This window comes from Idiotropiscis lumnitzeri, chromosome 14 (genome assembly GCF_059441095.1).
Source record: "Idiotropiscis lumnitzeri isolate Australia: NSW breed Sydney's pygmy pipehorse chromosome 14, RoL_Ilum_1.0, whole genome shotgun sequence".
In the NCBI taxonomy this organism is placed as follows: domain Eukaryota; kingdom Metazoa; phylum Chordata; class Actinopteri; order Syngnathiformes; family Syngnathidae; genus Idiotropiscis; species Idiotropiscis lumnitzeri.
In genome coordinates this window covers 13,671,641-13,699,550 of record NC_142404.1, presented here as the reverse complement: position 1 = coordinate 13,699,550, position 27,910 = coordinate 13,671,641, and the positions used below count along the sequence as shown (strand labels likewise).

The following is a 27,910-nucleotide window of genomic DNA, read 5'->3' as shown; positions in this document are numbered from 1 at the left end:
AGCCGTGTCAGGAGGGGAAAAAAAATGAAATGTATATTTAATCCCTTTCTCTTTAAGTCGCATACTTCAAAATAAGGCCGAAACCCCATAAAGGTTAGATTACTGCTCTCTTGGTGTTCTCTTCGTATTCATAATTTCACTCTCGTTCTCCACATGCCGCTTCATGATCATTACTTGCTTCCTGTACAGCATTCGTTGAAAAGCTGAATTTTACGATCGTCCACCTCAAATCATGTTTCGGGATTTAATACTGACCTTAAATGTACAACAACAACGTTAAGCCTTCCTGAGGCCAAGTGTATGCCAATACCAGATGTAACAAAATTCCCCTCGGGCATTCCTGAGATATCGAGTTTCTATGAACCAGGCAACCAATGGGAGAACACGCTGAAAACAAAACAGTTTTGGAAATACTTGTTGCTCACATGAAGGCTCAAACGCATTATTTAGAAATCATTTTCTACAGGTTACTTGACACAAAAAGATCAGAAGTCGTCCTGTGAAGACAATGACAAAATGTAGTCACATTTTATGGGTGGGCGGGATATTTTATTGCATGCCACTCATACATATAACTAATAAACTACTGATTACAGGTTCTTAACGGAAAGTAGTCTTCAAATAGGACCCCAACACACACACATGCAGCACTCATAATTCATAGTGAGGACACTTCTGGCTCAAGAGTGAGGTGAAAATAGCATTTTCTTCTCATCTGAGATTTCATCCAAGGTTAGCGGAGTGAGAAAGAGTTTACCACATGATGTGTTATTACTCTGCCCCACAGTTATGAGTGTCTGAAAAAGGTGGAATATTGAGTTCTCTACCTTTTCTTTCATTTACTGCTGTGTTCTGAGACCTGAAAATAGTGAAGCGGTGGTGTTAAGTGCAATGTGATAATTGAATGTATTCCTGATAGGATAGATGGAACCTTTATAGTTTTTTTTGCAGCTTTTCATTGTTCTAAATGATGCGTTATGGTTCAGGGTTAACATTCAAATTAATTACAACACAAGATATCAGACACACATGAAATATTAAATTAAATGAATTCCTAATTAAACATTTATAAGAATTGTGTCAAATATACGGATCATTGGAGGTGTGGATGCAGTGTCGGGATAGGGGAGAATGCCTAAAGCCTGGTGTGAGAATGAAACACTCCCAAGAATGGTAACCTTGTTGGCATCATGGAGATCCAGCAAAGCACAGGAGTTTCTATTTTTACGAAAAGACTCTCCTAGTCTGCCAATTACCTGTAGGGAGAGCAGATGGAGACAGGTAGGAAGAGTGTCAAATCAATAAACGCTCAAGTGAGTGCCAAATGGGATCAAATGGGAAACATGAGTGGAGAAAGTGTATTTTGGGGAAAGATGTCTGCCAATAGTTTGTTCGATGTTTGAAAGTGTGATTAAACAACATTGTATAGATTTTTGTCAGAATGATTCCTCCTACTGTACACAGACTCAAAAGTGTGTAATGTGCATGCCAGGCCTTTAGTTGGCGCTGAGTCAAGAAATGTTGCACAGGTTTAGCAACTGCTTGTCCTGGGGAAAACTGTCACAACCCTTCAATAGTGTACTCTTTGTTGTACAAAACGTGTGTGAAGATTTTTTGAAGGAATGTAACAAATGTACATCACTACTAAAGAACTATGGCCCATGATTTCACCGGTTTTGACTGGAGGTGCGTTATTTCGTAAAGGTTTATTATGAAACGCAAACCGGATGTTGTTGCGTATAGTACTTCCTGTTTCGCACGTACGGTGGCGCAATGAAAGATCGACTGCACACTTCGTCTTCTGAGCCAAGCACTGCCTGTACGTGTATATATTCTAAAGATTTTCTGATATATGTCAGTAGTCATTTGCTTATGATTAGCCTTTAAGCTAGCGATTAGCGCATTAGGTCGCGAACATTAGCATGTTATTTTAGCCAACTGTTTGTCATGTAGCAGCAAAGTGTGAAACATGTTTTTGTTGTGTTTTATTATGGAACAACACTTAAGTATTTTATATGTTTATTTTTACAGTTTTACACTTTCCTGACTCCCCTCTGTGGTGAATAAATAGTTGTCTGTCTGCCTAGCTGTAGCGGGGAAATAGCAAGCGCAGACCAACAGTGAAACCTCTGAAGTTGACGCTCACTTAAAGTCGAATTTGGAATTGAACCACCATTTTTCCAAGTCAAAATATTCCTTTTGCAGAAAACCTCAGAGTTCAAATTGCTCTCGTGGGTAATCACATGGGATGTCAGTGTATATCACGCAGAACATCATGACACTTTGGTTCAGTGCTGCGTACTTAGTCCAAAAGAAGGCACTTACACTAAAAATTGCCTTAACAGTCAGTGAGAATATATACAGTCACCTGAAATGAGCAGAATCAGGAGCAAAAAAGTGTCTCCAGGTCAGATGAGGAGCCGAAGGCGTCCGCTATGCAAATCACCTTCATATTATACTTTAATCATGCCTCATTAAATTGAAGATGCTGGGCTCTATTTTTGTAGACGGCGCATCTGCGGTGGGGCGCAAATGCCGGCGGATTCTGCATTTTGTGCCAGGCTTGCTGTGCTTGCCAATTTAGACAGACAGCTCACCGCCAAGATGGGCGTGCCGGCACTGCAGAGGGAGTGTCGTCGGAGATGCGCCTGCCGGAGAGACAAATTGGTGGATGGGAGTCGATGTAAACTTATGAAGGTGCTTTCTTGATCTGTTTTTGGTTGTCTTGTGTTCTTTGTGTTTCCCTTGTGTCTGCCAATCAGCTGCTTGTCTCTTGTCCAGGTGTTTCTCATTGTCTGATCAGTTGGCTTGCATTTAGTTACCTGCATTCTGTCATTCGTTGTTTGCTGTGACAGATTCCTTGTCCCAGAGTTGTTTTCCTACCGTTTGTTTTGGTGCTGATAACCATGTTTTTTTTTGGACTTCTGTTTATTTACTATTTTTGATTAATCCAAGTACCTTGTTTGACTTTTTATTCTTTTGAAATTACATTTTTGGAGTACACCCCTGCCTCACCACGTGTGGATCCTCAAAACTATCTAACCATAAGAGTTGCATGGAGGAAAATGCCATGTGGTGGATGTTGGCGGATTATATTAATAAATATCTGAACAGGAGTAATCACAGCCTCTGAATCGTTGTACACATAATTAAATGTGATGATTATCATTAAGATTATTATTTTTAGTCGTTGGCGTATGTTTTTTTTCATCCCACCGGTTGGTACAGCCGTGCGTGTGCGTGCGTGTGTGTGTGTGTGTTCTGGGGGTGTCGAGCACCATGTCAGTGCACGACTAATATGACACAATTAAAGGTAATGACAGGAGCTGCTTTGATTGGCCACGGTTGAAGGCAGCTGTGATCACTCCCACAGCGGTGCAGACCTCCCTCTAATATTTTCGCCATTACCAACGCCGGATTTAACCTATTCACAACATTCTTGAAAATAGAACCCCTCGTGTTCATTGGTTTTACTTAAAATGTTTTCAGTGGTTAACTTATTTTAACACGTATTCCAACAAACATACACACTCTGTTAGCAATAGATAATTCCAACAAGTTCCAACTTTATTTTCCTAAAATTCCAAACAGAAAAGATCATTTTGTTGAAGCTTTACTTGATTTTGGTCTTTTCACTTGAGTTCAAATAGAAGTCGAATTATTGCTCCACAGCCATGAGTGTACTTAAAATGAAATACAATCTTTAAAATTGCAGTGCTTTATATTTCGTTTCTTTCTGATCACATGCTCTCTGTCGTTGGATTGAACAGCACGCACTTTTTTTTTTTTTTTCACATCCATCATTTCTTCGATACTCTTCCCTCCAACTTCTTTACATATTTGCTCTGGAATCCTGAAATTATAACCGAGTGTGCGGTTTATCGTTATGGTAACGTGAGGAGACATGACTGCAGTGCTGCGGCCAGTCAGTCAAACATTTTTTCGCGGACAACTGATCCCATCAATCATCAGCAATTTGTTGTCCCTCAGCAGTTCTTGATGGCCCTTATTCCTTTATCGGTGTGTGCATTTTAGTGTGTCTGCACGCACCAGATGGGCCTCTGTAGGGGAAGCGAGATGTGTTGAATACACTTATCTCGCCGCTTCCCACCGCCCTCATAAAACATGGATAACAAAGAAGCTAATTAGTCCATACCCAAATACATGCGAGCGTACTGTATATACACAACTGACTTAACCTTACATTAAAGTTTTATTGTTGTGTCGTGTTTACACACATGCAGCCTTGGTCCTCAATTGACTATATTAATAGGAAGTCATTTGAGAACATTGCAAATTAATGCCTACTCTAGTTTATAGTGATTTATGGAACCTTCCGAAATAAAATTCTTGATAAAGCTTTTAAAAAGTGCTGTTCAAGCCAAACATATTGTTTCAGAAAGCTTTTTAGGAGCTTTCTTTGTACGGGTTTTCGTATTCCAGTGAATGTAAATTCCCCGAGTTGGAGTAGGTTGCCTCCTTTTGTTGTGACAAATGCTCAGCCAGCACATTTCATTTATCAGATCCATGGGTGCCTGATAGGAGCTGTGCTTATTCAAGCATAACCAAAATGATTCAAACATGTCAAGATGAGGCAGTAAGGCATGGATGCTGACAAATAAGCGGAGCGAACCCACGCTCGTTGTTTGTTGACCATGTTACAGTGCTGCACGCGTGTGTGAAGGTTGTACAGTGATGTGATGCACTGGAATTGGAAATGAATTTATAATTTGGTATTTTTGTGACTTGGTTCTTTCATGACCTTTTTTTTTTTTTTTTTTCAATCATGCCACAGCTGTGTACCTCCAGTCATAAAAGCTAATCTGATACCTCTGCTTGTCTGTGATGCAGCTGTGCGTGCATGTGGGCTTGTCAGTGATGAATCTCTAAAATATATATTTTTCAAAAAAAAACGCAGTATCATTGAACTTCAACGTCCAAGGTGTACAGTAGATACTGACCAGGAAATATTGGACTTTTGTCCAATATTTATGTGTGTGGCACATATTGCATGTATTAAGTATTTTGTCTGCTCCTTGGCTCCCCCTGGAGTTATAAAGTGGAATTTACTTTCATGACATTGTCATAAATAATGTCTGTCTGACATTTACCTCAACTTTTCTTTTCGGGTTGAGACATTGCCATACTTCAAGTTTCTGCAAGAACTGCATACAAGACTGCAATATACCAAAAATTTATTAATTTCCTTCCCATTCATATACAGTCACTTTATTAGTTTCGGTTTGTAGCCACGCATCGCGCAATATTTCTGGCGTCTTGTTTTGTTAACTTTTGTATGCGCCATCTGAAGTGTTTACACTTTTGCTTTTCACACTTTCTGAAAAGTGATGCTCCATGAACCGTGTCCACTCAATTGTTTTATTCGTATTGGAGATGTTATTATATCCAATGTCAAATGTTTTATTTGAAGATAAACGATAACCCAAATTGCTGACCACGAAATGGATTTGAATGTGGAGTGAGTTGACATCATTTAAGGTACGAAGTGAGTGGAAGGATAGAAGACCGTCCAATATTTTTTACATTTCAATCAACCGCCGTGAGTCACGAGTTTAGTAATAGATCCCTCTCTTTGGGAATTATTTGCCGGTATAATGCTTTATCCTGGATGTTTAAATGTATTCCAAAATGTGGTTTTCAAATGACAGCTAAATCCTTTAATACATGTTGCGGTTTGTGTGTTCTTCTTTTAGTTGTCATACAAATGAGGTGAAACGAAGAACTGGGATTTATCAATGTTCCTGTCGCATTGTTCATCATTCAAATGAAGCTAGAAGAGCTTTTTTTTATTGCTGTGACTGTTACATCACTGTGTGTACATTTAAAAAAAAAGGTTTAATGATGAAACTGGCGTGCACACATTTCTAATCGACCTCAATCGGAATACTGTTCAAAAAGTCACCCAAAAGGCGAACCATCTCGATGGTTTTACAAAATGTTCTTGAGAAAGAAAACAAAGATCCTCTCTGCGAATAAGATCGGTAAAACCACACAATGGATCATTGAGACAACCTTTCTCGGATATGAGCAATATTCAATGGATATTGCCGTTAAGAATCACTGATGGAAGTGATGAAGCTAAATGAGTTTTTTTTCTAATTAAAGTCAAGACTTAGAATGGCTTTCTCAGTGGCATACTAAGCCCCCCCCCCCCTCCTCATCTCTGCCCTCTTCTATTCTCTTCACACACAATGGCGGAGCACGGTGTGAGCGAGCAGGGCAGGGAGTCTCAAAGGCTTAATCTTGCCGCTTGCAAGGTACAGTCATAAAACTGACAGTCTAACTAATTATCCCTAAAATTACAACATCTTAATGTTCATGCTCACAGCATTGTTGTGTGTCTGTTGTGCGTGTGTGTGTGTGTGTGTGTGCACGTGTGATGAGGAGCTGTTCATTAAGCAAGCAGCTGGAGGTGGTCCCCTGCATGTATAGTCGAGAGCAGATGTGTTGCTGCTTATTGTTCGGGTTCTTACGCTTTGTCAATTTAACTAAGGCAAAGAAACACGTTAGAGTTTGCTACGTGTACAATTTTTCAAAATAAAATGACACATGGACGCCCTTCATGTTGATGTATAGTAGCTGCCTTCCATTGTCGCCTCATCGCCTGATTTGAGTCTGCAAATCTTGAGGTACATTTCAGCTTTAGGTTTCTATGACAGTGGATAGGAAAGGATGGTGATAAGAACTGTGCAAATACTATTTATTTCTGATTCGCATCTGCGCTAAGACTCAAATACCCCGTCGGAAAGCAGACACGGGATTACGACAATGACATCAGGGATTTACTTTAATCTCATTCTGCTCCTGACAAAATACCACAATGATATGCCGTGGTCGATGTGGTTGTGATTATTGTAAAAAAAAAAAAAAAAAAAAAAGAAGTTGGACATTTTAGGGTAAAAGCCAGCACATCACAGGAGTACTAATCTGTGTTTTTTTTTTCACACGAATTAAATTGAAAATAAGATGTGTGTGGTGTGTGATATATATTGCCCTTTTTACTTTATTCGCCATTAATTTGTTTTATTGTTTGTTGTTGTATGACTTAATTTAGTTTCATGTGCAGCACTTTGCGTACAGCGGTGGTTGCCTTCAAGTGCTTTAGAAATAAGAGTCGAGATGCGTTGAGTTGAGATTAAACCCCAGATCATGATATACTTTAAACGGTTAATGGTAATAATTAATAAAAAAAATATTTAAATATGAATATGTATTAGTGCTGTCTAATGATTAAATTTTTTATTTAATTAATCACAAAAAAATTCATAATTAATTACAAATAATAACATTTTTAAACTACTATTTTTTGTGAAGCTTGTAACAGATATTTACTTAATATCTTAGATTTCTGTAAGTGCTACAGTGGAACATGAAACAAGTGATTTTTGAATGTAACTTTTTTTTTTTTTTTTTTCTAATGAAGCAAAGCAAGAAATGCGGGTCACACAATTTCACTAATACCCCAAGGTCATTCAGTGTCCCAGTTTAATGGTGATTTCATTAAGTATATGAATACTGCATAAGAATCACATCACATAAAGCTTCCATGGCAGGCTTCTTTTGAAACTGATTTCCCCAAGTAGTTTTCCAGAGTAAAATAATACTGGTTAAGCAAAAAAAAATAGCAAGTCAGGGCGTAAAATTAAAGAGAAATGTTTAAGCTCACATTACAGTTTTTTTTCTGCTCTGAAAGTAGTGATTCTTCACTCTGAGAGTTTACCAGCTGTATCATAGTGACACAAGGCCACCGTCGCCGCTCACCTCAGGCAGAGTTTCGGGGTAAAGGTTTATGTCTGAAATTGTCTCTGTGCGACAATATGACGGCCGAAGCCCGTGAAGTAAATGAATGTGGGAGCAGGTGCTGGGAAAGCGAGCTGAGGATGATTTGTTACAGGTATGTGGTCAAGTGCTTTGCCGTCATCATTACATTCTGTGGATGACACGGCGCCATCTTTTGTTGACACGTCCTCTGACCACAAGAAAGGCCAAGGCGAGGGCACGCAGAAGAAATTGTGTGAAATAGAAAATTACACTTTCCGTCACACTGGCCCTCAAAGTGTCGGTCGGGGGGAGAGAAGGAATGTAGAGAGTAATTATTTTTATTTCTTTTTTTTTTTCCAAGATCTCAAGTGCAAGTTCCCCCTTGCCGGAGAAATATTTGAGTTCCCCTCTCAAATTGATCCCTTCATTTAATATGAAGTGATTTGTAGCAATGTAGGTTTTACCTAACATTGTTTTATCGTTCTTGCAGACGCTTGACAATTGTGTGCCAATACTGACTAATAATTGGAACTGATTGTAATTGCACCCCCCCCCCCCCCCCAACCTTTTCGAAAGCCCGGGTTCCATCTGAAGAAAACCAGACCCAAAGCATGACGCTGCCAGCACCAATTGAGATGGTCAGAAATCTGTCATGTGAACAGGGGTGTGTAAACTTTTTATATCCACTCTGCCTGGATATGTTTTTGACTAAAGATGATGACTTTGGTGCCAATATACATTTGTCAGCCTCCCAGTGTCTTTTTTTTTTTTAAATTTCTTTTTTTTATGGAGCTGTCTCATTAACTCTCTGGTGGAAATACATGAACAAATAAAGACGCGCCAGGAAGAAACAAAATAGACATGATAATATATCTGGTATTTATTAGACACATTTTTCTTTCCTTTCCTTTTTATAATGCCAAAGTGCTTTACACAGTGCCATCATGTTTATAATTCCGGTTACGACCTTAACATATCATCACATATCTCTTATTAATTAAGTGGGCGAAACTGCTCGCTAATTATATTCTATGCATTCACATTTTCCGCTTAGTGACCAAGCACAGGCACGTCGCTGAAAGCTCTGATGGGCTTTGCATCTGCTGTGTGCCTTATGAAACACGTTTAGCTTTTACGGACTTCCACTTATTTGCTGTGACATCTGGATCCAATGTGAGCTCCCCAAACATGTGTATATACAAACGAATATACTTGGACAGTCACAAAAAAAAAATAGAAAATCTGAACAAACAGAAAAGAACGTTTCATCGAAATGAAATTACACACTTGTTGCTTCTTTGTAAGGACTTTGTTTGCCTGATTTAAAAGAGCCCATAAACACAACTCAGTCACAAAATCAAATTTAAAAAAAGTGGATGTTTTTTTCTCGAACACCATATAAATATACCGTATTTTCCGGAGTATTAGATGTTACTTTTTTCCTATATTTTGCACCACGAGGCTAATACATTCTATCACCAGTAGGGGCGCTCTGTAGTTCAGAAAATACACTAAATAAATCTCGATTTTTTAAAATAATTTTTCATTTGATTTTTTTTTCCTCTTGGGTCTGTTCTCTTTTAATTAGCAAAGTTGTCATTGATCATTGACATTTTCTGGTGAGTTTTAGTTTTATAGTCCGAAAAAGCTACAGTACAATAAAGACTAATAAATCCAGAAGTCGATACCTGCACTGGTCACAGGTTTAATTTATGTAAAAAAAAAAAAAAAAAGAGGCAGCTACAGATTCTCCATCCAATTCCTGGCCACTGGCGTCTCGTCATCCATCAAGTGGGAAGTTGACGCCCAACTGCGGTATTCCGTGACACCAGGGCTGTTTCCCGTCAAAACACACCTATAAGATCTCTTTCACTCCATTTTTGTTACAGAGCTTTACTGTCTCACGCTCATTTTTGAGGAATTTCACTTTGAAATCTGTTTCTCACACCGTCTTTTATTGTTAATCCCGTCTCAAGGTCGCGCGCAGCTGACCAGTCTGCCGTGCGTCGGAAAAGCACACATGGTACATTTCACGTTTAATCCAATCAACATATCTGGACGGACATTTTGTTGTGATGTTTTATTTCTATTTTGAGAGAGCATTTCATTCTAAACCTCAGCAGCTGGCATCTCTTCAAAGTGGTATAGTGATATCAACAAGACATGCTTTAATCAGAAGACCACCAATCTGCTATGTTACTGACCCAGCGTGCATGGAACAGCTTTCCTGTGCTCCGTTTTTTTTTATTTTTTTTTTCTTTGTGGTAAAGGGATACTTTATACACACGGCGGTTGCAAAGCAAAGTTAGACAACAACTTACAAGGATGATAGCCTGCGAAGCAATCAGCTAGTAAGTCTTGGCCTAGCGAGTGTGTGTGCGTGCGCGTGTATTTATCTTATCGTATTAAACTCGTTTAATATCAAGTTAAATAATAGTCTGTTAGCATTTATTGATTTTGAAGCCTCAAAGTTGTTGAGGCTTCCCCACTGAGGTGTGTCTCCAATTTTTTATTTGTCTGGAGGAAGAGTGTGACAATGATAACGTACAAAAGCTTTCTGTATTCCATTTGTCAGATGACTAACATTCCACATTGAAGTCTCAGCTGTCCTCTGCCCACAATCCAAATGTAAACTTTTCGGAGTCGCATGCGCTCACACGCAGGGTTACATCAGAACTATTCTTTTGATATGAATCCAGGCCAATTGTTTAACTACATTTTGGAGGGGTGGGGGGGGGCAATTCTAAGATGCCCCCCAGCATTTTGTAATGCACAGACAGGAGCAGCATATCCCCATGGATTTATTTTAATACATTTCCACATTCCATGGAAATGAGCGCACTCAGTAAATGTAATCAGGAATACCTAATGCATACGCGTAGAAATTAAAGCCACCTTAGTACGAGAAGGAATAAATGATATCGCTGCCTCTTTGCTCTCCAGTGCGTTTTGCTTCAACCTCAAACTCATTACTAGTGGTCTTCGATGAAATACCACAATTTTTAAATTGGAATCAGAATTGTATTGCATACAAAAACATTTCGGCCTAAGTGCATCGCTTGTTGTTGCCACTGAAAATGTAAGGACTGAACTTGTTGACATTTGACATCATTAAGATTGTGACGTAATTGCAAATTAAATTACACGCGTGCACACCTGGAAGGGAACGAAGACATTACTGTAAAACATTACATTATATTTCATTATAAGCATGGACAAGAATCTTTCCGGAGTGAAATCATTCTGGCTTGTGATATAGTTTGCATTGCTGCTTAAAAAAATACGATTTTGTTAAATTCATTTTGTGAAGGTTTCCATGTCAGGGGCAAATGTATTTCTTCAAATAAAAACAGTTGATTAAAATGTGTTCACATAACTTAACTCATTACCCCCAACAATTTAGATTTTTGAGTGGTGACAGATTCCGCTATCGACATGTTTTACTCAAATATTTTTATAGTATAGTAGTACATACAAAGACACAGATGAAGAGGGAAGGAGGTTGTCGTCGTTCTATAAACTTTGTTTTAATTCTGAGATGATGGTGTTGCATTGCATGCAGAAAGTAAAATTTAACTCCCTTCGAATTCTGTCAAAAGTTATCTTGACTCCCAGCTGGACACAGGATCGCAATTCCTTGAACCTTTTTACATGATGCCTGACACCCCTGCTAATATTTCTCTCACCCTTGCTGTCCGTCTATTAATACTGTTCTCTCCCACTTCCTCCCCGTCTTCATCTCTCTATCAAAGTGTGAGACAGTCTCCGGCTTTGCCTTACGTGACTGCGGCTCATATCAGGGAGAATAATTTATAAAAACATGAATAAGAAATGCAGTGGCGTTTCCAATGATTCAAATCTGGAATGGAAACAGTCTGAAATATTTGGACAGTGCAGGATTGAGTGGGCTGTGTTCACCAGTCTGTTGTTAGCAAACGTGTCAGTAAAACCAGCTGTCAGAAATACCCACGGGGAACGCAATGTAGAGAAGAGGGCAGACAGGAAGAAAGGTAAAGGGAGGGAAATAATGGAAGGAGGTAAAAAAAAAAAAAAAATTATGAAGCTTGTGTCAATCAATGTATTGTATGCTGATGAGGCGGTTTATTCTGCGGAAATCTGGCATTACATTGAAATAAGCAGTAAACACGATTTGGACATTTAAAAGTGTGATCACTATTTTTAAGTTCATGATAAATGTATTTACTGTGTTTTCCGGACTATAATCCGATACTTTTTTTTTTCAATTTTGAACCACGCAGCTATTACAACGGTGCGGCTTTTCTGTGGATTTTTATTCCACCGCTAGGGGGCGCTCTAATAGTTCAGAAAATACACTAAATAAATCGTGATTTTTTTTTTTTTTCTCTTGGGTCCGTTCTGTTTTAATCAGCAAAGTTGTTGCCATGTTAAAAGGCACGTTTTAAGAATCTGTTTATGTACCTTTATGTGTATTCACAGTATAACATCGTTCCGTAAATGCAGTAAACAACACATTTTTGTCATCATAGAAAACTGCGGCTTATAGTCTGGTGCGGCTTGTATGTCGGGTATTTTAGTTATTTATTTATTTTTTAGTTGGTGCAGTTTATATGCTTGGTGCGTCTTAAAGTCCGGAGATACAAATGGGGGGAAAAATAATAATAAAAAAAAAAATATATATATATATGAATTTAATATGCCGAATATTTGCTATTGGTTATCTTTGTGTTTATTTATTAATATATTTATAGGACTGTTTTACTTCATACTACTATATTAACTCATTCTAAAGGTTTTATCGAGATTTGGCCGGACAAAGAAATTATCCAAGAAGAACCTCATCCGCCTCCCCGGAAAATTCACCAATCTGTCAAACAGCTCACAAACATGAGCTCATCATCGGAGAGTCAAGGGATGGAGAAGAAGAAGCTCAAAGATATCATTGCTCTCTTGACACACCTGTCAGGATACTCCGTCATTACTAGCATGTACTTTTCTTTTATTTATGACCTCGGAAGTGACATTGAGAGCTTGTGGAAAAGGTAGACTTTGCCATTTGGCCACGGGGTTATGGCGAAATAGCCACCGCGGACCGGCAACATATGCTGGACTTACTGTTTTTGACATAAGGGTTGCTTCCGTGGTTTCGCCATGATTGACTTCTCAGGTAGCTATTTGGATATAATCTCTGTGTCTGCTAAAGATTATTTTGATAAAGAACCATATATTGAGTGATAGGGAGTAATCATCAGCTGAGTCCCACGGGATGGCACAGTTGCTCCTCTGTATCAGCACATATTTCAGTAACGCCGCATGCCATAGTGTCACTTGTGAGGAGGGTGGATTTCAGCACCTGTGTGGGATCATTCTATCACAGTAGCCTCCTTAAATGGTACAGTGTACTAAACTTTTCTCCATTCGTGAACAGCTGTCAGCAAAGAGATGTCATACAACAGCTTCAATTACTTTTGCAATTCTTCTATATCACCCAATGGTTGGTGTGAAAGGACATTGGGTGCAAACCTTGATATTGTTTTTAGCGTGGACGTGTGCTAAAATGCAACCTTACAGACCGTAGGTCAGACATGTGACACCGGTTAAGTGCGGAACAGAGTCGATTTGAATCACTGGTCAAAACATGTGTGGCCCACACATCAAAATGGCTCATCCCCGATTTAGATTATCTACGAGCATACCTGTCGATTTGTTTCATGTTTTGATCAATTAGCTGCTTCTGTTAACTCTTAATGAGAAGAGTCTTTCTCGTCAGGTGGTTTAGAATCCCAAAAAGTGCAATTTCTCAGAAATAATGCCGATGACCGTCGTATCCGAGATGTTTCCCCGAACTGTGGGATTGCTGACAAGATAGATTATAGACCAGCACTTGGTTCCTGATGTCCACTGTGAAGAAAAGTAACACTGTCTCCAAAAGCCCCTTAAAACCATCATCTGAAGAATGTTTCTGTATTAGAAAACCATCTGTTCCTTCGTCAAAATGTCCTGCGAGTATTTATGAATGCTGTGGCAGCTGCGTTATTTTGATATCATGGGCTGATGTCTGTATTTTCTTCCATGGGATTCCTCCGTATGGATTTCATCCAGCATCCGTGCAACTAAGACAGACAAAGCAGCTCTAGTGGGGAGGAACTAAGTGGCGTGCAAGTGAAAATGTCCCAAGGAGGGAGAACAATGAGGTTGGATTTACACTGCGTGTGTGTGATGGGATGACAACCACCATAAGAAAGCACACATTTTGACATTTGAAAAAAAAAAAAAACAATTGAACGTGAAGTATCGTCACATGCATATGTTGTAAATTAAGATTCATGAGCTTAGTAATTAAAAAACAATTAAAAGTACCTTCAGAGAATTTTAGATGCAGGTACCTTAAAAGGCCAAATGATACCGTGGCATTTCTTTAGTTGTTTTTCTGTTTTAAAAATCTCACTCCATTGAAATTCTCAGTCCTCACACAACGAGACTGTTTATTTCATTTCCCATAATTCCGTTGGCCAAATGCGGCAAGTCCAGTGATAGCTCCCTGTCTTCGGGTGGTGGGAATCCCTCCCCCTTTCCGATGCCCTCCTCCACACCGAATCGCAATTTAAATGCCATTCATTTCACATTTTTGAAATCTCATTAACTGGGTATAAAGATCCCCAGAAATACATTGTAAATAGAATAGCTTGGCTCTGGATGAAGGATAATGTATTCATGATTAGTCTCCTTTTCTTCCCCACTTCCATCTTCTCAACACAGCACCGTTTAAATGCATGTGAGTGTCAGCAGTCACTATGAGGGTGAAGCACCTCCATACACCTCATCATCTTTGAAACAGATATGACTGAATGCGATATATAGCAAATGAACTTCAAATATGCACCATTGAACGTAATAAATGGGATTCAGAGAATTAAAGTAAAAAAAAAAAAAAAAAAAAAAAAAAATATATATATATATATATATATATATATAAGTGAATATAAGTGAATATATTTTCCACATCACCAGCTTTGGCAGCACAGTGGAATAGCGGTTAGCATGTCTAGCGAAGAGCAAAGAGGTACTTAGGTCCCCTCCCATTTTCCGAAAACAGGCATTTTTGATTAATTGATTTGCTCATAGGTGTGAATGTGTCTGTTAATGTTTTACAATTCACTATATGCCATGTGATTGGCTAGAAACAACTACTGTATATACCTCACATTTTGCCCAAGTTACCTTAAAAAGGAAGTCAACCCCCCCCCAAAAAAAAAAATATTTGCAATAATATGTTCTATGTGCCTTCAGTAGTCTAAATGTGAAATTCTGATTCATATTTGTAGCATATATAATAAATAAAACCATCCGTTTTTAGCCATCTCAAAGGGACGACGGCCGTTTTGTCACTTCTGTCGACTGAAAATGACATCACAGTTAATCAGGGCTCAGGTAATTACCAAACACGGCTAACCTGTTTTCTGGATTTTACTGCGAATCTCATATTCCACTAAAGCAATGTTTCCACTTTTGAGGCTGCCTAGTACAAATTATTGTAAATAACAAAACAAAACAAAATTGGCATAGATGTATTTTAATTCTGAAGCAAATGTATTATTTATTTATTTTTTTCATTACTCGTAAAATGTGAATTTTCTCATACTTATTTAGTTTTACACAAAAGTTGTCAATATCTCTAATCAAACCCACTGACAGTCAGATTGGGGGCAAAGGGATATGCGGTTGTGTGAGGCTAACAAAAATCTGGCCAAGAGTCAGGAGCTTTATGAAGACCCAGAGGTGGTTGCCGACTGGAGCCGGGCCACTGTAATCCATTACACTGTGACACTTGGTTGGGGCAGACTCAGTTCCCGTGCTGCAGGTCATATTTCATTAGAGACATACTTTGCAACATAAAGATGATAAATCAATTTTTATTTCAAGAGTTTGCGCAGTCTGTTTCAAACAGGTTTCCTTCAAATCACGTTTCATGTGGGTTGTCATTTTGAGAAAAAAAAAGTGGTATGGACAGCTGATCATTGAATAAAGTTGCGTATAAAAGTATAATGATGCGGTGGGGAAATTGGGATCCGCAAAGTAAAAAAGAGATAGCAGAGACAAAGTAAAAAAAAACGGTAATAAAATCTTTCAAATTACACATTAGATGTAAAATGTAGAGCAAAAATCAGGAAACTAGCCTCCAAGAATAAAACACTATATAATTACAGAAGACATATAATTATGTCAGCATATTTGGCTGTTTTGACGAGCGCTATGTCAGTGTCATTCGTTGTTCTGATTGTATTTAAAAGACTTACAATGTTGACATGGTAACACACACACACAAAAAAAAAACTATTCAGGATGAGCATGAATTTAATATTTTGGTGTCATAATCTTCTACAGTGATGGGCAACTGACAAAACAAGGGGGTGTGCTCGATTCCTTTAAAAAAAAAAACCCTACATACCCCAAAATTATTCAAACTGAGTATAATTCCACAAAAAATAAAATAAAATAAAAAATAATAAAGAGGAAAAATTCTGGGAAAAAATGTGAAAAATCCAAAATATTGGTTTAAGTTGCAATATCTCCAGTCCCCACTAGATGGCAGCCATTTGTCAATTTCACCTACACTGGGTCTTTTACCACTAAATACAGCGACATGAGGAGGCCTAATTGCATTTGGAATGATCTGCAGGACAAAAAATAATGCTTCAATAATTTAAAAAATTCAAATGAGGTGATTTCTGTGAAAAAAGTACAAAATTAGCTTTTGGATTACTGGATTTGTTTTTTTTTTTTTTTTTTTACATCTACTGACCTATGTACCTAATTAAGAGTATTCATTTTGCATTCTCGCACGTTGTCCATATTTAAGATACATTTGTTGTTCCTCTAGTTAGGAAGTGTGTGGTCCTACGTGGCCATCCCTGATCTACTCATTTCAAAAACTTCACAACAAATACTTTTCTCTCTCAGTGTAAAATACATCAAGAAGCGTGATGTCCATTTTACTGAGTGTTCCAAACCCATTGACCATTTCCTGTCATGTAATGAGGTGCTGGTGAAAGACATTTGGTACTGTCTGGCCCGACCAGACAATCTGATGGGCGCATTCATGCAGCCAATACAATACATCTTAATGTCAACAGCACAATTATGTTTGACTTGTAGACTACACACAACTTTCCACTTTTGATTAGGATAGCAGGAATTGTGCTGAATGCACTTACCGTATCTGCAATGGACCGCACACGGTTTCCCCTCTCAGTTATCCAATCGAGTAAATAACATTATGAAACTTTGGGAGCCATCTAATCAATTTCTGTGTTATTTGTCGACAGGGCAAAGTAGAACATGGAGTCGAGATCATATTTCGTGGTAGACTGACTGGACTAAGCTCTGACGATATCTTATTGGCTCATAATAGTCCGTGAGCTCTTTCGCAAGGTCAAAAGAATGACTTGTAAAGAGAGAGTAAAAAAAAAAAAAAACATAATTTCTGACCTTTTTTTTTTGTTTTTTTGTTTTGGTTTTTTTGCCTTTAAATAGAAATCTATAGGACGAAAAAGTAAGACTAATTTTACCACGAAATGTAAAGTCCATGCTCATTGTGTCCTCGCATGCTGGAGAGAATTTACGATTCATTCCTTTTGCCATTAAGTGAGACTGAGTCCTCAGAGACAAATTAATTCCCCCACATCTCAGTTCATTTTCACCTCACCTCTGTCCCAATGTGTGCCACAGATGTTTGCATAAGGCATAATGTCTGCTAAGGCCTGACAAATCGCCATTTATAATTATTGCATATTAGCTCCCTCTACTGGCTGCATCGCTTCTGAGCAGCTATCATGCATTTTTTAACTTACACATTGTATTTGTGTGAATATTGTCTTGGCATCGAATGAATGCAGCTAGAAAATAAGTCTCATTTTCATTGCAATCTAGGTTCCGGTCCAAACTGTAGCGATTGTCATATCACATCATATTTGTTGTGACATCACAATATGCTGACATTCGTCATTACGGAGGACGTAGATTGCTATCAACCTGCTTTGGGTGCATGAAAATGACAACATAATTAACACAATCACGTATCACACTTCAACAATAATTTTGTGTCTGAAATTCTTTTTGTGTCTATAGTTTCATTGAGTATATGTGTGTGTTTTGTGTTTATACATTTGGTTATGCATTTCAAGAACCATGTTTTAACAACAATGACCAGTATTTATATCTGCTGAATTATGCCATATATATATATATATATTAGGGGTGTTAAAATTAAAGCATTAACTCTGGAGATTAATTGACATTTATTTTAACTCAGTTTGATTTACTTCAAAAATAATTTGCGTACTTTGCAAATATTGTACCATATTAGCTGAGAGAGAGAGAGAAAATTGTTATTTTAAAAACTTTAAAAAAGTGCTATGTGATATAACACATTTTCTATTATTCAAGTTTTGTTCTGCGTGTAAAAGAACCATTTGGTGAGGAAAAAAATAAATAAATGGAAGAAAATTGGGTGGTTGTAAATATGACGTGTGGTGGGAGGACAATTTTCAAGAGAGACTTTCAGGGAATGTGTGGCTAAAGCTGGCTCATGGCCTTAAGTTGTCATGAACAATTGTTCCACAAAGATTTCTTTCCTGTCATCTTTAAACTTGTCTTGATTTGCCGATAATTACTTACAGTAAATCAGTAGAATGACATGGCATGACAGGAATACAACTACAGGATACAAAGTGACAACTCTCATTCTGTTTTTGTTGTCACTTTCAACCGGCAATTATGTCAGTGAACACTGGATGGCATTGTTGCTGCTCTGGAACCTGCATCTCATTTTTTTTTTTTCACTCTCTTTCTTTCTTTAGTGGAGTTATGCAGCACAGCATGCCGGGCAGCATAATCATATATTGTCATTTCCTTCCCACGTTGAAGCGTTCATACTTAAGACATTTATGTTTTTCTTTGAAAATGTCACCCCAATCAGTGCGAGGCTGAGGAAATACACAACATTTCTGATGCTGCTGAAATGCCAGTAAACACCTCGCAGAAATCCCACCTGGTTCCTCTACAAGACCCAAGGGGGACCTAGTAAATAACATGTTCCCTAAATAAAACACCATATTGATGGGTAGCGTTTATTAGATGTCTGGGAGAAAATGTCAAACTGACTTATTAAATGTCAATCCTGACAGTCAGTCTTAACATTTGTTGTTCAAGTTGAAACATGATTGTTTGTTTTTAACCAGCAACAAGCTAGAAAAAAAATAAATAAAAATCACCTCTTTAGAGGACGCTAACGGTTCTATTTACACAGATGGGCTTGTGGGGACTGAAGGCTCAGTCGTCATAATAGCAGACAAACCCGTTTTTCCCGGTTTCGTCTTGCCACACCCAAGTCACCTGCAGCTCTCAATTTATGAGCTTTTTTTCTGGTTTATTATATCTCACATGGGTGGAGCATTGTTAAAGTTATAAATATGTGTCATTATAAATTATTGAAAAGAATACATATATTATATACTGTACATTCAACCAATGGTATGATTACCGTATTTTCCGGACTGTAAGCCGCTACTTTTTCCCTCGATTTTGAACCACGTGGCTAATACAACGGTGCGGCTTTTCTGTGGATTTTTCTTTCACTACTAGGGGCGCTCTATAATTCAGAAAATACGCTAAATAAATCGGATTTTATTTTTATTCGCATTTGAAATAACTCAAACTGAATGAATCCATTGTAAATTATTTATGAACTTGGCTGGCAATGTTTTAAATTAATTTTTTTAACAATTTATCGTTAAAAAAAATAGGAACACTCTTTTTGCCAGGTTCCAATGTCAAATCTCAACTGAAATGATCAGACTATGAAATGAATCCCATTGAAAGGTTATGAAACAAAACATGTAAATTTCCCCCGCAATATTAAATTGAAGCTTGAACTGAAAGTGCAATGCCTGAATATCGCGTTTAAAAAAAGCTTCTCGTGCTTGTGGTCGAACAAAAAAGTTTGAACAACGCAATTTGTGATGAAGCTGCAGAGGTAGCAGTCTCGTTGGTGACCTCTCGCAGATGACAGTGAAGGTCTCAAATAAAGCGTCATGTTGGTGAAGAGCACTCAGTGAACTGTCTCTCCCAATAGGAGTCACTTCACACTCTCTTCAAAGAAATAAGTGCCTCAAATATCAATTCCTGGCCTCCCCCTTAATTGTTTTCTATGCTCTGCTGAATCTGTCTTCACCGTGGCTGTGTTCAACAGCAACAACCGCGCTACCGTAACCTTCACTTTAATGGCGCTCCAGTCCAATGTTGTTTACTTCCAACAGGTAAGGACGAGACTTTAAATACAAGCTGCTCGAATCCAATGCGTCGAACTTTAAAAGCAGCATTTCCAGGGAGGGCAACAGCAGCAGCAGATCTGACGAAGAGGGTTCTTTCTTTTGTAGCGGGCGGCCAACTTGAACTTCTCATTAGAGGCTGCAACGTAATCTTGGGTCCTCTCTACATTGGTCTGGATGTGCTCAATGTGGTTCCCTTGTTCCTCCACCAGCATGAAAATGTCCATGAAGAGGTCCCTCATCTCATTCATATTGCTTTCAAGGCTCAACAACTCCTGAAGGATAAGAGCATAGAAAGAGTGTCAGTCAGAACTAGAAAGGGCTACGATATCGCAATACCCAAAAGTGGGAGTTCAAAGAGTTTCCACTTGCATTTTTATATGAAATATAAATAAATGTAAAGGATCGTCTGTTCATTGAGGTTGCAAATCTGTTATTTGGGTCCCTCGTTAGGCTCGCAGACAAGAAATTTCCAGCAAGAACAGGACGCTTCAGTCCTGTTCCTCGTGGGATGCTTTCCTGGATGTTTTCCATCTCTCTCTGCGGCAACACACCTGATTCAAATGATCAGCAGTGTCTGCAGAAGATGGATAACGATCCTGATTATTTGAATCAGGTGTGGAAAAAAACATCCAGGGAACCGGTCCTCCAGGAACAGGATTGAAAACCTGTGAGCTAGAGGATGAAACTTGAATATAATTTTGGAACTTTAGAGAGGTCAAAATAACAAACGAAAAAAAATGGCAATCATTAGAAAATGTTTGTTTGCCGCTGTCACCTTGTGCCGCTGTTCAATCTCACACAGTTGGGACCGAGTGATTCGGACATCATTTAACAGGTTCTCGTTGAAGACTTCCCATTTTCCTGTGGCAACCATCTCGTTCACCCCCGCTTCCGTCGTATCCCTTCCCGAGACTTCCAGTTGTCGGATAATGAAGTGCTTACAGCGCTCCTGCTTGGTCAACAGTCCTTCATTATACTGCCGCATTACCTGCAAAAGATATAAAAGAATTAAAAAAAAAAGAGCGGATGAGAAAGGAAGAAGGAAATTAATGAGAAGAAGACATTTGGGTCCCATCTTAATCTCTTCTGGAGGCTGCAGGCAGAAAAGAGTCATAAAGTAAATTGATTGAAGAAATGAAAGTGATTTTCCCCGTATTGGTTGTAACAAGTTCCGTTTTCCATTCAGAAAATATGTCTTTTCATCTTTGATATATTTGCCACCCTCTTTACGCAAGTGTATATAGTTTATTAGCGAATGAGGCATTATTTATTTATTTGTGCTGCAATCTGCCAGTTTAATTGATTTTTTTTTTTTATGTTGTTCTAAATGACGATTAAAAAAAATAAAACGTCAATTTAAGCTAAGAAAGCAAGTTGTGTTTACCAACCTGCTGGAATTTGAGATAAATCACTGCATGCTGGGAACGTTGTATTCTTGTCGTAACAGCAGCAGGGCCGTGCTGCTCTTCTGTTTTTTGCACTTGTTTGGAAAGCTTGTCCAAACGTCGGTGGATGCTCTCCGCTTGGAGCTTGATGTCCCTCGTGATGCCGCTCTCCTTTTTCATGATACTAAAACGCCGCATGGTCGCAACCAACATCTTCTGCTGTTGGTTGAATTTAAGGACCTGGTTGAGATTAGTGAGAGTTTTTCTAACGTGTTGGACATGACAAAATGAAGCAATGTGAAATTCCGACATGTTCTCCAAGTCTAACCTCAATATCCAACGCAACGATATCATTTCGGATTTGCTGAATTTCCGACAGGAAATTGTCGATGACTGGCTCCTCTTCAAAGAGGACGGCTTGTGGTGTTATGACGTCGACAACCGCAGACTTGTCAGCGTCGTCCTCCTCCTCCGACTGGGGGTTGGAACTCTCACTTCCTGCATCGGAAAGCTCCCGAGTCCTCGCGAGTAACTCTTTTAAGCGGTCTCTCATGGTGGCGGAGCGCTAGCACAACAGAACAGAATTAGCTTCTGCCATCAAGTGGAAATCAAACACATGGGTTGGAATTTGGCTGGAACGTAATGGTGACATCGCCGAGTGGGTGATACGGCTGGAAGGAAATTTTCACGATGGATCTGGTGGGTCACGTCCTCACTTTGGCCCAAATACAAGTAGACTAAAATTGGTTATACTCAGTCAGGACCAAAATATGAAGAAAATATGATTCCTTTGTCATCTATACACTCATTCTCAAAAATTGATTTCATACTTTTGGAGTTTTCAGTGTACTGAAACTTTTACTTTTAGAGTTTTCAGTGTACTGATGTATGATTTTTTTTTTTTCTAAAAGTTGATTATCTTGCGCGACATCTCACGATACTTTGACAAATTTATAGAAATCATTTTCCATGAAACCGAGTGGTGTCAGGCCAGCAAATTAAATTAGAGTTTGTGCAGAACCTTAGTAAACTTCAAGACAGGTGTGGGGAAACTATGGCTCGGGGGCCACATGCGGCCCGTTAAACGTTTTGATCCAGCCCGCTGAACTTGAAAAAAATTGTTTTATTTTCTAAATACTGTGTTTTTTTTAATACATATATATTGTTGTAATACTTTTGTACATTTAAAATTAAATGTATTTTTTTTCATTTTCAGATGAGGTGAGGTTACCAAAACACTCCATCCATCTGCTACTGCTCCAGCCTCTCGGTCACATTTTAGAACTCATTGTGACCCGCCAATCAAAATGTTTGCCCACCCTTGCTTCAAGAAGTCAGGTATGTTTTCCTGAGTACCTTTTTCACTGTTAAACAATATTGTCCGTGTTGTAAAAGCACCGCGACATCTGAAATATAAGACTGTGCACACACATCTGTGGAACGGTGATATTTGCTAAAGCTGAAGCAAACACGCGGTACTTCTGATTCCAATGACGATTCAGTGCTACATTTTCTGAATTCCTTTGAAAGGTGAAGTGCATTGCATTCATTGAATTAGTCATGCGGGATTTTCAGTCGGACTTTGTAAAAAATGTTGAGTGGCTTAAGAGAATGTGAGAGTTTCGATGCTGTCGAGTGGAGGATCATAAAACGTTGAGGAACAAATATGATACAAATATATACTTTATGAATATGTGCAAAGTTTTTTTTCTCATTGGGATTGCGTCAAATGTCGCATATTTATAGAATGAATGTGAGTACAAGGCCATCCAGCTTGTCCCATAAGTGGATAAAATGTATAAGGTGAATTTAGGGAATTCCAAGATTTTTTTTTTTTTTCTTTAATTTGCCAAATAGTTTAAGTTGGGCCATGTAAACAAATGGTCGCAGCAAAGTGAAAAGAAATAATCTTGTAGAGGCTTATCAGAGCTTAAGAATAGAATGCAATTCATGCTTTCGTGTTTTCCTGTCGTGCTCACAGCTGGGCCGAGATGAGCCGATTAAAAACAATTATTGAGAGGATTTGGAAGCACGTTCTTTGGCATTTCAACTAAAAACCCGGAAGAAAGTGACAGGGTTCGTTTCACTTGAGGAACTATTTCTGCGACTAGAAAACAGAACTTGTTACTAATTTGTGTAACTATGTCAAAGAAAAAAAAAATGCAGCAATAATTTCCAAGTGATTGTAGATTCATAATGGAAAATGTATTTGATGTTAAAATATATGAAGTTATTTCTCAATACAGGATGGTTGTATATTGGATTATGTTATTAAATAGCAAATAAGTTATTTAATAATTCCTGTTGATGTCTTTTGTATCGGCACTTGACAAAACAACAAAAGGTAAACATATTGGGGAGTAAATGTATTTATTTTTTTTATGTAATGTAAATGAGAGAATCACATCGGAGGTCAAAGGACAGCAAGCGAGATTTTGACGATGGCAGATGCAGGCCATTTTTTTTTTGTACGCAAGCATCCATCTGGCTGCCAACGTTACGTGGCACTGCGATATGTGTCTTAAGTAGTTGCCGTAATTAATTGGGCCCTTAGATTAATATTGTGTATTTGGACAAGTTGCGTTTGATATTGTAAAATTTCAAGGGTTTGATTTGTGAAAAAAATAAAATAAAATTTTATAGTTTTTTTTTAGTTTTTAAGTAAATGTTGTAATTTATATATATATATATATATATATATATATATATATATATTTTTTTTTTTTAATTAATTATTATTTTTTTTAGGTTCAGTGATTTTACAAAGGATGTTAGTACTCTTTAAGATAAAGAGTAGTTTTAGAGACTGGTGTTTGACTTAGTGAAAAGTTAGGGCACATATTATCTGTCATTTAAGACAAACTCTTCAATTTGAAAACCTGAAATCGATGCACACACGATAAATACAGGGACTTTATTTGCTAGAACTTAAAGTTGCGTGTGTGTGTGAGCACATGGCATGTAGTAGTTTACATAATTCAGTCATTTCCGCACAGCTACACAAAAGTTGTGCTAAACCATGTTAAAAACTGAAATCTATTTTGAACAAAGCATTATATTTACCTTTAAACATTTAGTCATCCATTGTAAAAATCTCACTTGAGTTTTTCTTCCCACATTTGTCCGAGAATATAATCCATGATAAAAACCCTGCAATCTTCAAATCTCACTTTCATTCGCCATGTTCGAGCCCTCCATAGCAGCCACCAGCTGCTCGGCAACACTCAGAAAAAGTTGCACTCCCAAGCTGGGAAACTTTTGAGGAAGTCTCTTGGAGCACCTCCCTTCCTTGTGAGGAAGGCCACTAGGAACGGGGCAGACCGGCGGCTAATTTGCTTATCTAAAGAAACGCCAGATGACGTGATTACTTTCAGTTAAGGAAAGGGAAGAGACAACACAGGGGAGGAAGAGGATCCTCTCAAATCCCTCCCCCGTATTTCTGGTCAGGTAAACAGAGCACAGCAAATAAAAGTGTATTGTGTACTTTTGCTGGAGCCGAACAATAGGACTTAGGTGTCTAGCAGGGCGTTCGGTTTCTGATGCACAAAGTTGATTTCTATGTGAAATGTCTGCGCTCCCGGGATAAGCCCTCTGGGTCTGGGTTATTGTACTCCTTAGGCCCCAGTAAGTCCACTGAGTACTTTTGACAGATTTCAACTGACAAGCTCCCCAAAACCTCTGCGCCTTTTCAGCACGGCATGCGACACACTCGGCTAAGCTGCTCCAAGTGTGGTGTCATGAGTTTGTGGATGAGACAAGTTTGGGGAGGTCAACTCTTCTGTCTGGGTCACGTTCAACTTTCAAGGCCGGTTGCAATATTTCATTTTTTTTTTCCCCCCGCTCAGCCTACTGTGTGTTCATAACCTTGCTGCAACGACGATGTTTGGTACAGTAGCTAAATATGCCTCTGAGGCAGGTTAAAGGGTCAGAGAGTTAATTAACCTTAATGCATATTTTAGTCTGACTCTGAAGCTTGATTTACATTTTTTTTGCATCATAGCAGGTTGCCTTAATTGATTCATTTTTTTCCAGCACAAGGTGGACCAATTAAGCCTTTAAAAGTTTGTAAATCATCATTCAGTTTATTTCTAGTGGGTGGCATTGCTTTGCCTACATTATGACAATTAAAAGACACATTAAATATACGATGACGATGGTGAAAATGAATCCCGCTATACCTCCGTGCATGTAATAAGGCTGCGTTGTTATGTATACCATGAGTCAGTCATCCCTCAAGGCAAGATATTATGACAACAGAGCAAAACTGGTTTGTGAGCTACGAGCTTCACCCTCATCAGCATCAGCTGTGCATACTGCATGAGAAACTTTTCATTCCAGATCAGTCGTCATTGCGCATTCGTAAATCAGTCATCAAGAATACTTTTAAGGGTCGCCTTCCCCAAAGTTTTGGTTTATATAATTAGTTTTTCATTTTTCTTCAATTGTCCGAAAGGTTGTCTTGTTTAAATAGACTGTTCACTAACTTTGTTGACACAACATTGCGTTAAAGTTCAGCAACGTGTTTACATCTTCGAAGATCTCATCCACAACTGCCGCTACGAAACACCAGGCAATGTCTCTATGTTATCCCGATATATTGTTTTTTTTCAATCCGTAAGATTGAATGGCGACAACTAGCCAGCTGAAGTACAATTGCCATATAAAATATTAATAATAAAAAATAATTAAAAAAATAATTGAATCGTAAAAAAAACGTACGACTATTTTTGTTCTGACAAAAAACACGCAATAGCAAGACGAGAGCTACAAGCTCAAAAACAATCTCTGAAAATATACCCACCGTCAGATTTGTAAGGCATATGTGCTTAACAGCTGGCAACTGCGCCTGAACTTAAAACAATTCTTGCTAAATGGCTACTTTTTGGAGAGACGTGACACCCAAAATGGCATCACAGCGCCTTATAAACTTCCCGTACGTATCTAGAGAAGATAAATGAGTTTGGCGCTATAGCTGGTCAGAGGGCCAAGGATAATGAGGGCAAAGCCACCATCATTAAGCCAATGAGAGAGATTGATACTGAGGTTGTGGCCTTGCTTGGTCAAATGAAGAATTAAGAATCTGTATACATGTTCCCTTTGGTGCAATTTCAATTTATGGAACTTCAGTCAGACGCTCGTAATTTGCTTACTTTGCTGTCCTTATGAACAACTTTAGTACTCTTAGGGATATATTTTCCGCGACACGCTGTCTGCTGTGGGGCACAAATGCTTGTGCAATCCTGATCTATGTCATTTTCGCTGAGCGTGTTTAAGAGTTTAGCCGTAACTTAAAGTTTAGATAACGCAACAGATTTTCTTTTTACGCCGATTAATGCTCATCCATGTATGTATTGCCCTCAAGAAATGCACAGCACTGCAGTTAGTATACGCGATGCTTAAAGAAGAAAAAACTACAGTGGAGGAATCATCTGGACGGCGGAGCACCAACACAATCTTCATTGCTTCCAGGGGAGAACGTACTTGATATGATGCTGGTTACCAGTTAGCACAGAGCTAGTATAAAATTTACAAAATAAATAAAGGCATACAATGTTGTGCAAAAGTGTAATTGTAAGACATTTTTTGTAATAATAAATAATAATAAATGTGTTTCTGCGGATTGGGGACTTGTTATTTTCAATGAATAAAATGAACAGGATTTGATTTATGTTCTAACGAAATAAAAATAAACAAAAAAAACACACAAAAAAAAATAATAGGGATAATTTTTGGACTATGTGGCGCACCCGTATAAAAGCCACAGCAACTCTTTCTGGGAAAAAAAATTACGATATACAAAATTGAGATTTATTTAGCGTATTTTCTGAACTATAGAGCACCCCCTACTGGTGTAAAAAAAATCCACAGAAAAGCCTCACCGTTGTATTAGCCGCATGGTTCAAAATCTAGGAAAAAAGTAGTGGCTTATCCTCCGGAAAATAAGGTACTCTTAATTTGTAAAAAAGAAAAAATGTACCATTACTGTCATCAACGTCCAAAATATGAATGCCATCATGTGGCATAAAAATGACCTCAACAACAATTATGACTCAATGTTTTACACTTTTTAATGAATTAACGTAAAATTACATTATTAACTAATAATGTACATAGACTATATGTATGAAATAAACATTTAAAATACTTACCATGACTGGTTAAAGACAAAACGGAAAAAGTGGGAGGTGTCACAGGACAGGTTAGCAATGTGATAGACCACATCCCGTCATATCCTGCTGAAACACACATACATACACAAACATGCTCATACTCATCTCCTACCAGGCGGCCATCGCTAATCGAGATAGAGGCAGATCGAAATGCCTGCAGATGACAAGGTGCAAATGGATTGGCTTCCGTGCCCTTGTCATGTTGCTCCATCTGCACCAAACAGAGAGGAAGACAGATGGAGCCGATGGCAGAAGGCTCGGC

General features: G+C 38.3%; 1 protein-coding gene across 1 annotated transcript; it reads right to left on the bottom strand.

Moving 5' to 3' along the window:
- Positions 1 to 17,225: 17,225 nt before the first annotated feature.
- Positions 17,226 to 24,761, bottom strand: stx19 (syntaxin 19). Its single transcript, XM_088315887.1, has 5 exons — positions 24,542 to 24,761; positions 21,807 to 22,043; positions 21,482 to 21,718; positions 20,869 to 21,081; positions 17,226 to 20,365 (listed from the first exon to the last, which is right to left on the bottom strand). The coding sequence occupies exons 1-5, from the start codon at positions 24,557 to 24,559 to the stop codon at positions 20,129 to 20,131; spliced, it is 942 nt and encodes a 313-aa protein (XP_088172013.1). The 5' UTR covers positions 24,560 to 24,761; the 3' UTR covers positions 17,226 to 20,128.
- Between the last annotated feature and the right edge of the window lie 3,149 nt (positions 24,762 to 27,910).

Excerpts from the sequence above, each read along its gene's own strand:
- stx19 (XM_088315887.1), bottom strand. Across the intron at positions 21,719-21,806 it reads TCGTTGCGTTGGATATTGAG|GTCCTTAAATTCAACCAACA; the intron begins GTTAGACTTGGA and ends AATCTCAACCAG. Across the intron at positions 21,082-21,481 it reads TTTATCTCAAATTCCAGCAG|GTAATGCGGCAGTATAATGA; the intron begins GTTGGTAAACAC and ends TATCTTTTGCAG.